The sequence below is a fragment of the Rhea pennata genome, unplaced genomic scaffold, assembly GCF_028389875.1.
Source record: "Rhea pennata isolate bPtePen1 unplaced genomic scaffold, bPtePen1.pri scaffold_33, whole genome shotgun sequence".
Taxonomy (NCBI): domain Eukaryota; kingdom Metazoa; phylum Chordata; class Aves; order Rheiformes; family Rheidae; genus Rhea; species Rhea pennata.
This window is the reverse complement of record NW_026907680.1, coordinates 1013798-1025416: the sequence shown is the minus strand read 5'-3', so window position 1 is coordinate 1025416 and position 11619 is coordinate 1013798. Positions and strand designations below refer to the sequence as shown.

Sequence of the window (11619 nt, the reverse complement as noted above, 5' to 3'; positions counted from 1 at the left end):
TTAAAAGCAGGGCCTGCTCTTTGAAACAAAGGCAAGTGTTTTCCCCCAAAAGCCAATTCCGCAGAAGGGGAACGGCGGCACGTGCAGGCGTGGTGAGACGCTCGCGCAGGCGTTGTTCCGCAGCGGGGACGTTCCACTGCTGCCCGAGCTTTGAGACCGTCACTGCAACGGGAACCGCAGCTTGGCCGGCGGCCCCAGAGCTTGACTCGTTCCGGAGAAGCCAGAGGCTCTGGCCAGGCGGCGGCCGCTCGCCCCCAGGAGAAAAAAAGAGAAAAAAGCCATTTCTGGGCACGCTCTGGCGAGGCAGCAGGAACTTCGGGATGTTCCCCGAAGTTCCTGGGATGAGCCCACGCAGGTGTATCCACTCTGGTTTCATGCAGGGATGCTGAAGCCACAGGCCAGTCTGCAAGGCCCTAAAAGTAAGGAGCTGCTAGCAGAAAAGCTAATGTGAGAAATAAAAGAATTTTTAAAAAATTAAAAAGCAAAGGCAGGGTAACGTTCTAGTCGTACTCAATCACCCACAACATCTTCTGTCTCGTAAGATGGTCACATTTGAATGGTATGGTTATTTTGTTTTGTTTTAAATCTATTTTAAAAATACCTACTGAAACCAGCAAGTCAAAAATTTTTCTCTTTCCCTTATATCTGCGGTGGAGACACCTGAAGCATCCAGAGAGGTCACAAAATCCAATTATTCCAATGAGCAGGGATAAAAGACAACGTCCTTTCAGATCGCATGTAATTAAATTAACCAAAAATCAGTGTAAGCGCTAACTTGGCGCCTGTTATGCCCGTCTGGAATCTCTTGGATCTTGTGAATCCGGCAGTTGGCCGCGTTGCAGTAACTGTCTTTTCAAGGGACTGCTCGCCAGCGAGCGGCTGGGTACAACTGCGGGAGACACGTCCCAGCTGCGCTGCTGCATTCCACCCTCAAACGCGGCAAGCGCGGGTTCATTGCTGAGCCCTGTGGGCAGTTAAGCTCTTTAGAGTGCTTGAAGAGTAAATGCAACAGAAATAGCAAGGGGGGTTTAAATACGATTTGTTAAGGTGAGGAGCCAAATAGAAAAGACCTGCCTGGAGTTCCTGTTTAGATACATTTCATCAGTAAAAAACAATACAACGTTTTACAGAGTATCCTCCCCAAAACTGTACAGAAATTACAAACATTTCCCCTCTGTCCATAAAGCAGAGTTTAAATTATCCCATTTCATAGTCCATATTCAAGGCAACAAGTGAAACGATGCTGCTCAGTTCGTCTTGTCGGAGAAGCAGGATCGTTCTTCTGAGCTGCAGTCCTGCTAGAGATGTTACTCTCCAAACACCCCTAGAACGTTGACTCCTGATGCACCAAAATTCACTCGCCTGCAAAAACAGCATTATAACGATAAGACACAAGTAAGTTAAAGCTCCTATTTAAAACAAATCTTCATTACAAGAAAAACTGCCAATCCCGCACATCAGCATTTTAACATTTATGTAGGTATCGTGTTTCACCTCGAATTAAAGACAGCTCTTTCAGAACAAAAAAGTCCGGACATTGCTTTTATGTCAGTGCAGCTTTCACTGTGCACTCGAAACTCCTCTTGTTATGCCAAAAACAAGAGATTACAGCACTATGGCAGTGTCTGTCTCCTGTTTATAAATAGCACAGTACTTCTAGCAAGAAGGTAGCAACCTGGTTGTCTGGCCAAGGCCACTGTTCCGCAGCATGGACTCCACAGGATTTTTCAGCCAGCACAAGACCAAAGAAAAGCACAAAACATTTCCTGCACGCTCATGCACACAAAACTGACATGATTTTGTAAAAAGGCTGCCATTACTTAAAATGAGAAGAGCATTTTAATTCCATCAGTATCGTCCTATGATAGCAACTTCAGTTACGGTATTTCAAAACAGAAAGCTCCTGCTCAGATCTCGTGCGCAGCGCAATGATACGGAACGTTTGACACTTACCCAAGCATCCCAGATTCTTTTGTCTTTATGATGTACAGAAACATAAGCAATGTATGGAACATGTTGTTTCTGCCCTGAATACCACGGGAAGAGAAAAAAACTTGGAAATGAAATCACATGCAAACAACCACACTAATATCTTAGAATGTCTTATTTAAAACAACTGTCATCCCCTGTCCTGATCTTAGGTGGAGCAGCACAATTTTTCCTTCAAAATGTTTTGCAAGATACATATACTGCAGTGTGCACCCTGTCGGCCTGTTATATCATCAGAGATGAGAAAAAACTATAACAGAGACCTCGCGAAATGGTATTACAGCTTAGACTGCTGGGGTTTTGCCTCAATTCTTATCTTTCAATTAGGCAAACACCAGAAAAAGACCAAGCTTGTTTTCTAGATGGATTATCACCCTCAAATATTTTTAAATGCTTTTTAAAAGAGCTTTTCTGAAATCAGAAAATCAAGTCACAATCGGGGCTCAATCATAAAATCAAGATGTACAGGAAAAGTCTAGTATTTTGATATTGAGATTAGATGTTTCCCTCCAAAAGCTCGTACAGACAAGCATCAGTCTCGTTGGCACTGAGGAATAGCAACACACCTCAGAGCTTACATAAATTAGGATTTTAGAATAAATCATCAGAAAATAAACAACAAGAGGAAGCTGCTGCCTGGGCACTGATGTACCTAAGTTAGGCACTGAAGCTATCATTCAGCAGCAGACTAAATACCACACGATGGCCAAAGATCGTGGTAACATTTGCTTTCTGCACTGAGCCAGCCTACATATTCAATGGATGTGGCTAGTTCCAAAGGAAAAGGAAGAATGAAAAAGAAACAGATCAGGTCTGCTCAAGGTTTCCTGACAGCAGAAAAAACTAACGCGATCATACCTCGGGCAGATTGTAGACCTGGCGGTGGTAGATCAGCTCATAGTGGGGTGGATTGATGTTGCTTTGGTAGATGCAAAATACATTTTCATTTGTAATGTCTGTGAATTAAAGTTTTAAAATAAGATAGGGATTTTAAGAGCGCTGATGGGATCCAAGCAGGAAACAGCAGCTAAACAAGCAGTCCAAGAATGCCAATACCTGGTTTATCTGGTGTTTGAACAAAGTGTTGGGCAGTGAAGGTTTTGCCATCGGGGTATTTGGGGCTAGGGGGCAGTCTGGCATCGAGGTAAGTGCAGAATATGTGCATAAGGATCTGTGCAAACAAAAACAAATCTCATTTTAGTATCATTAAGAAGACTGACAGGACAGCAGCTTTCTTTCCATAATCTCAGACATTAGTTAGGGTATTTGAGAGTCTGTTGCTGCATCATGGACTTAATTAATCCCACCATGTTTAGAAGCCCAAGGTAGCTTAACACTTAGAGCACTGAATTCAATGGTCCAGGGCACGCCACAGATGTCAAGACAAGTTTATTCTTCCTGTAAATGAAACCCTTTCAGTCACAACACGTTAAAAAGGTGCTGCATGTGAACTGAACTCCTGACATACAAGTAACTATCTTCACATCTCACAGAATTTGCAGAGTCACAGATCTGAATAGCATATGTAGGACAAACTACAAGATACCTGATTTCATGATGGTTTCTACGCTAGCTGCAAAGATTTGGCGTAGAGAGGCCGATCCGATCTAATGACAACTTTTCCAAACACTACACTTACCCAGCAAGTTGCTCCTCTCTTGTCAAAAATGGCAAAACAAAATCAATGGACAAACTTGGACTGCTCATGAATCTTACAGCTCTCAACATTTTGGAAGAAAGTCCTAGAACAAGTATCTTCTTAGCTAACAGCGAGAAAATCGCAGTACTGCATGTTGTGTTTTAACTCTTACAGTAGACTTCTCAACATTCTTTGGGTGCAGCGTGACCAAATTACTCTGTAGTATGATACCTCCTGTGTTCAACATAGGATTTGTTTGGCAGACAGAAGAATTTCTATGGGCTAAATGCCCAAAGCCTCAAGAGGTCTAGCGGAAATTATTGCTTTAAGTTGCACGCAATGAGACTAACATTACCGTTAAAAACTCTTCATTTGGCACTTATTGTCTTAAGTTAATGCCAAAGCTTCGAGACAAGTGTTCAATATTAATTTCATCTGTTATATCAGAACTTCTTTCCCAGAATCTTTACAAGTTTAGTACATTGTGCAGTACTATCTCTCTTAGCTGGTTTCATTAAAAGACAATGAATTCAGGGTGTGATGGTCTGTGTTACGGTCTTTAATACTTTCAAACTGCTCAGCTTGCTCTCTACCAAGATAGCCAGAGCTGCTTCCCAGCTTGTCAGTCCCAAATATTTAGTCATCTTCACAACTAGAAAATCAAATCTTATTTCAAGACAGATTTTGCTCAGCTTTAGCTTCCAGCAATTCAATCTTGTTGCATCTTTGTCAGCAAGGTTGTAAAACTTGCATATGAATCTTCTTTCTGCTTCTCCCCAGTAACTGAACATCTATAGAGGGAATCAAATCACCTGAACTCTCCTTTCAAATACAGAGTTCAACTGAAGAGTCACACGTGAAGCTTGTTCTCCACTCCCTGGATTATCTTGTGGCCTTTCTTTTAACTATTTCAGCTGAATTTTCAAGTCACTATATTCACTGAAGTGCTTTCTCCTGACCTTTTGCATTAATTGGCTAAGCATGACTACAAGTCTGTTCTCAAGTACGATAATGTAATCCCTGTGGATCTCTCAAGAAACATTACTGAATTAAATAAACATCAAGACACGCCACTTAATCCGTTCGTTCTTCTAACCATTACAGCACAGGAAAATTTTAAGGTTCATCTTGCATGAGAAATGATGAGGTTTGGTTAAAGCAGACTTTTTTTCTTTTCTTTTTTTTTTTTCTTTTTTTTTTTTTAATAAGGTAAGAATATTGCTCTAACAAATCCGCAACCTTCTGTCAGGTTGCTCCCAAAACAGTTACCTGACTGACATCTCAGATGAGTCTAAATAAGAGGCCGGCTTAAGACTAAGACATGAAATCGCATTTTTGTGATCTGCACAATGTCCAATCTCATTGGCATTATTCCTTGCATAATTTCACTGACTACAATGGGATTATCAGGATCGGGAGGCAAACAGGATTTTGACCATGTTCCTCAAAAGACTTAATTGCTACCACACACAAAAATCTACCCTGAAAGACACACTTTAGGAAGTTATATTAAGCCTTCTTTGAAAACTTACAGCACAGTCAGTGGGCAAGTCAGCATCCCACTTACGGCCCTTGAAATCTCCTCCTCTGTTCCATCGGAATGAGCTCATGTATCCTCCCTGAGAAAGCTCTGAAAAAACAAAATTTATTCAGCTACTGGAGGTTGAAGGTGCAAGGAGGACATATTTGACACTAGCTTCAAGAACACTGCATGTATTTTCAGTGCACAAAATAGGAAAAATTAAACTAAGGAAGTGCTTATAAAGTTAGGGGAGTGGAGTTTACAAGGTATTTTTTATTGGTAATTAATGAAGGGATTATATAGGACACTTCACACCCCAAACTGAGAGAAGAAATAAAAACTTCCATGCCAAGTCCCACATCATTACATTGGTCTGAAAAGAGGAAGTTGCAAAAACTACCTCTGCTACTTGAAAAGCAGCTCTTCTCCCTGCTGTGACTGTAGTTCAAACCTCTTAATTGACGGGGTATCTGACACCGCCGACGCTTGACCCAGCTAATGGAAACGTTTTAAAGTCAGTATGGTTGACCACATACCTTTGATCCTTTCCACCAAATACTCTTGGTTCGCTGCAATATCCAAATACTGCATTATAGCGTACAGAGTTGGCATGACTGGAGCTTTAACAAGCGCTGCTTGTTTCAGATTGCTGATGCTGGCTTCTGCATGCGACAAGAGCCAGCACGACATCTGCATCCACGACAGAAATTTGAACATTCTCCCTTACAAGGCGTTAACAAATGCAATGTTACAAGGAGGAACTGGCTTTTTTGTCTCACTGTTTACTAAGGTAACTTACTAAGATAATTTACTAAGATTTATACAAAGTTAACAGCTTATCCAATACTCCAAATGTTTGTTTCCAATCCCAGTGAAGTACTAGCTGTCTCCCTTAAACCACACAACATAAACGCTATGCAGCACTGTGCGGTCGCAAAAGACGACAGACCCTTATCTGAAGGGCTTGCATTCCATAAGAAAACAGAAACATATGGTGTGAAAAAGGGAAGAAGTAACATCCATTTTAAAGAGCAGTAGGAGAGCAGCAAGGTGGAGATGAGGTCAGTAAGTGATCAGTTTTTCACAGGCACCACAACAGGTGCAGATCTTGAGGACAGACTACAAACAGGCCCCCACCAAAAAAAAAAAAAAAAAAAAAAGTAGGCTTTGTTTAAATGAAGCATATCAAATCCTGCTCTTGATTGAGGGGGAATATGCATGTGATAAGGCAATGGAAGGAGTTCCTTCAGAGTTGCACTATGAAATTTTAGCTAGAATTCTAGCTCATCAAAATGCTTAAAAAGGAGGGGGGGGGAACCCCAAAACAGCAAAAACCAACTGCCCCAACCAAAAGATCTTTTCTTCTAATGCCCATAGCTCTCCAAAATCCACCTGAGATTATCCTCCCCAACCCCACTTAGTGCTACACCTAGTACTTAAATAATCTTTAATGCATCTTAATCTTAAAATGATCTTAGATCTTAAATGCAAATGATTAATAACCTATCTGTGATAATAGAATTATTCTAAGTTAAAATAAATAAATAAATAAAATTTAATGTATCTTAACCTTAAAATGATCTTAGATCTTAAATGCAAACGATTAATCGCCTGTGATAACAGAATTAATTTAAGTTAAAATAAATAAATAAATAAATACTTCCTAGGTCTATAGATTTATTATTATCACAGTCATAAGATGACTTCTCAGTTCTTAAACACTATTTGGATACAATGTATCACATCTTAGTTTTCATAAAACTTTTTGTGGCCTGTTTGCTTTCAGACAAGATAGCAGGTAACAATTTAAGGAAGTAACAGCAATAGGTTTTTCAGGAAGTAGCTGATTTTAAGGAAGTTTGGAAAGACACATACTAACGGAGACAGAGAGGGCTGACAGGCAACCATCCTTGCAACGTGTGATAGTTTTCTGACAGTTTAAGATACAAGGATGTTAATCTGAGCCTTTAACTCTCCAGGAATGAATTCAGAGGAAACAAGAGGCTTAAGAATTTTATGCTATTGCAGCATCAGCATGCCTTTATCAGTATTTCCAGAAATCCTATGAAGAATCCTTCCAGTTTAGTAAAATGCATTACATGAAGCAAAGATCACACCAATACAAACAGGAAACGGAACTGTAATTCTTAGCAGACTTGTTTTCTATACTACCTATGCAGTGCCCTGCTATGGGGTGGCCTGCTACCAACCACCACAGGGAACCCCCCAGTTACTCTATCATCATACCTCCAACCTGCATTTCTGGGTACCCCATTCTTCTCAGCTGACTGCTCACAGACTCAATCTCTTGTACAAGTGGCACTAAAATAGTCTCATTAATCCACTAGGAAAGAGAAATGCAAAAATTAAAAAGCTTAGAAGCAACAAGAATGTGACAAAAATGTTAGTTTACTCTCTAGTCAGCATCACTGTTACAATCACAAAGGAGTTTAACAACAGGAACTTTGAAGTCAACCAAAGAGGAAAAGTAATTAAGAGCATCAATTTAGATAGGGGTGATTGGCTCTAGAAACACCCTCTAAAATGCCAAAAATTCACTATAGAGGACTTGGGAAAACAAATCTCCAGAAAGCAGTGATACTGATAAAGCTTTCCTGAACAATGAGAAAAGGGGTATTCTGAGGCACTGCACGACACTCATAGTGGTAATTTAAACTTTCATGGGCCCACTCCCTCTCAAAACCCTTTCAGGAAATGAAGGGCCTGATAAACACAGTATGTGACACTTGTATATGACACAGTTTGGGAACTGAAGCCAAGCTGCCTGTAGGTTTATGAACAGATGCTTAGGAATCTGGTACAGAACAGTCATAACCCCACATCTCATAGAAATCTTTTACTTTTCACTCGTCCCACTACTTAGAAGAACTACATACGTGATAGTTGCTGACTGAAGGGGTAATTCAAAGTTAGGCTTACAAATTATTTTGTCATAGTATGTGATTGTATTTCCTCTGCTAAAGCAATTGCCTAGACCAAAATTTTCTTTTTGTTTTTTTATTACACTCCTCAAGGCTGTTGGAAAAAGTCAACGGGCTGGCATTTCCCATGCTTTATTTGAGTCCAGAAGGAGTTTGAAATACAGGAGAAAAAAAAACAGAAAAAATTCAGAAAACTGGGTTGTAGAAAGAAAAAACAAGTCTTTTCACATCCACTGTGTGTTAAGATGCACGTGTCTTCATTCAAAGGTGGGTGAACTTTACAGCTGTAAAGTTTTCAGAACAGAAAACACCTAGGTCAGCAAGTGCAAAAGTTCAGGTTGAAAATGTGTCCTAATACTTCTTTGTTACAAGCATGCTGTTCTAGTCTCCATGTCCAAGCCCACCCTAATCCTCAAACAGACTCAAATATGTAATTCTTCTCACTTCCTTAGGTATACAGGGAGCACTGAGGTACTTTTTCATTCTGCTGTACCTATTCTAACAGCAAGAACAGGCAGTTCATAGGGACAGGACTTACACTTCTGAACCTAGCGGTCCAGGAATCCAGGTAATCAAGCTGTCGTCGATTCACGATCACCCTTGCCCAAACCTATGGAAAGAACATTATTACCTACATACAGCAACCTAACAGAATACTAAAGAGTTTTTAGGGCCTACGACGTTTTCTGACCGCAGCCACAGCACATAATGCAAATTGCATTTGTTCCAGAACTCTCATCTAATGGCTGTATCATGTGAATTCTACAGTAGCTTACCATACTACTCTCCTACTCTCTTTTCACAGTACACTAAATCTCCCGTGAGTCCAAACGCACAGTTTTGCGTTCCCTGCTCTGTTAGGATAAAATTGGTCCAAGTTGCAGGGTAGACTAAGTTAATGTACGACATAAAGAAAACAGATCAAATTTAATTAAAAGCTACGTTAATGACATTCTTTTGAATCAGACTTATTCCAGACACAAATGTAAAGGAGAACAATTTTACACACCTTCAACTATTTCACTACATTAGGTACAGGTCAGTTTCCAGTCATTTTTTATGTCACAAGTTTATTTTATCCAGAGGACAAAATGGTAAAAAAAAGTTCCACAACCACCATTCTTGAGTTGAACTCGAAGTCTGTCTGTTCTCAGACACACAGTAATATTAAACAACTTCAGATAAAATAATTCTGAAGAGTTGGCCAAACCAACAGAAGTTTCCAGCTTTCCACCGTGGCCTACACGGTGAGTATTAGTTAATTACAAAGACCACAAAGCATGAAACCTGAAATTCTCTCAGGAGTCAGTTTTCCACCTAAACACAGGTACCTTGTTCACCAAGGAAGAAATCATTTTACAATTTTACAATTGTAAAATTTTACAGTCCGGAATTTGAAATGTATACCCCTTGTGGCAAAAAGTCTTACAAGCTGTATGAAGATGGTTAAATGCTATAGGATTTCTCCCTTTCTAGCACCGTTGACGGAGTTCACATTTGGATGGAGCCACATATTTTAGAGCCCTGTTTTTCTCTCTTGGCTCCTTTGGTGCTGAGCTTACTTCTTCTGCAGTCAGTGGAGAGCTCAGACGAGCTTCGTCCTTGTGTGCTGACGGAGCTTGGGGCATGCAAGCCACCTGATACTGGTACTTTCTCAGCACCTGTGCTTGCTCTACTAAGGAACGGCTGTAGTTCCAAAAGGTTGGGCTGCTGGAAGGAGAGCTGGAACATGAACTTGCTGAAATGACATTGAACAGCCATAAAATTATCACCAAGTAATCACAGAAGCAACACTGCAGGCAATAGGTCACTATATTAAGGCTTTGACAGGAGAGATGTGCTCATGAATTATCATAAATACATACACCAAAATCTGTCTGCATAAACACTGATTTCATCTTTATATTAATAAGGCACTGTCCCTATCCCAGACAAAAACTGCCTGCAGGTAATTCACCACCTTTAGCTCAACTGCCTTCTCCACAAAATATCCCTCCCATCGAGGTGATAAAGCCCTTCAACTCATTGTAGTCCACTATACACAACAAATGCTACAGAGATTATTAGTATATCTATAATATAGACTAGTACTTCAGCAGCTCTCTTTCTGTGCAGGAATCTTTTCCAACTTTTCTCATCCACTCCTCATCAATAAAACCAACATCCCCTCCTTGCCAAACTCTTCAGGCTACATGAAGTTATTTACGTACCCAATTGAAGTCTACGCTGTTTCTCTTCTTCGCTTCGAAGGTACTTTTGCAGTGACTTGCGGTCTGTGATTTCATCATCTTGACTCATACGGGAATTATACCGCATTGGTGAAAAGTGGCAACGAGACCTTAGCCCGGTGCTTTCCACTGGCCCAACACTTGAGGCATATGGTGAACCAGTAGGAGAAGAGCTGAAGCTGGAAAGCTTTGGGAAACAAAAGCAAACAGTTGTGTCACATGAGGAAAGTGAGAGTTCCATTTTGACTTTATAAACTAAATGAATAGATCGACTCAACATAAGAATTGATTACTCTGCTGACTGCTGCTATAAAATATGCTCTCGTTTGGGGGAAGGTTTTTGCTATTTTGTAGTTACATTCTAGTTTCTTATTTTTGCTGTGCTCTGAAACAAACTAGCTACTCTAAAACAAATAAATTAACACCAGGGAAAGAGGATGAATACTGACAAGACAAATTTCATCTGCTTTGCAAACAAAGCGAACACACACACAGGACCCTCCACTGCTGGCCGCACACCTCCAATGGCTTACAGCACAACACAAGGACACGATAAGCAAAGCCAAACCGTTCCCCTTGAAGCCACCTTGGTCATTACCTTACTGTAGCTGCTGCTTGGTGAATAGGTTAAAGCACTGCTATAAGAAGCGCTGTTGCTTGACAGAGCCTGCCGCTGAGGGCTGTACCCTGAGATACAACCAGAAGTAAACTTTGGACTGGCCCTGAAGGGCCGGGATGGGCTGTAACTCAGCACAGTTTGACCCTGGACTCTAGGAGAAGGCGTAGAAGAAGGGACTTTCTTCGCTGCCAGCTCACGTGCTGGAATTATTTGTACTGCTGCAATAAGCAAAAAAACCCACAATCAGCACTGTACATGCAGCAGCCCAGAACTCTCCTCCTCACTTTAAATACACAGCAAAACACACATACACAACTCTCTTCCCTTAAGGAAATTCTAGGACACTAAAAAGACTATTCTAGTCTGACCCCTACAGGATTCAGCAGTCAACCCCAAAGACATAAAAATCAGAAAACTGGGACACGTGATCATAATTCAATACAAATTCTACAATTTAAAATTTCAGTTAAATTCTACCAAGCACCTTTGCATAGCCCGAGGCAATTATTTAACTTATTTGGTCAGCTACTCTACCTGCCTGCTTCATGTGTCTTTAGCACATCTAATGTCTCATTTACCTGTGCAAACCCAGATATTACACTCCTCAGCTGCGGTGATATAACCCTACTCCCGTATCTGCCGCTCTTTCTCTGGAGGCAGCCTAGTAGTATGTAACACAT

General features: G+C 40.7%; 1 protein-coding gene across 1 annotated transcript in view; it reads right to left on the bottom strand.

The window, feature by feature from the left end:
• Window positions 1–1307: 1307 nt before the first annotated feature.
• Window positions 1308–11619, bottom strand: part of LOC134154674 (transmembrane protein 209-like) — a 13794-nt gene continuing 3482 nt past the window's right edge. Inside the window, exons 6-16 of the mRNA XM_062601354.1 lie at window positions 10919–11157; window positions 10299–10507; window positions 9655–9826; window positions 8631–8702; window positions 7398–7494; window positions 5687–5812; window positions 5161–5258; window positions 3046–3160; window positions 2848–2945; window positions 1954–2027; window positions 1308–1362 (exon numbers count right to left, since the gene is read on the bottom strand). Of these exons, the coding sequence (XP_062457338.1) occupies window positions 1308–1362; window positions 1954–2027; window positions 2848–2945; window positions 3046–3160; window positions 5161–5258; window positions 5687–5812; window positions 7398–7494; window positions 8631–8702; window positions 9655–9826; window positions 10299–10507; window positions 10919–11157 (1355 nt within the window). The remainder of the gene's footprint in view (window positions 1363–1953; window positions 2028–2847; window positions 2946–3045; window positions 3161–5160; window positions 5259–5686; window positions 5813–7397; window positions 7495–8630; window positions 8703–9654; window positions 9827–10298; window positions 10508–10918; window positions 11158–11619) is intronic.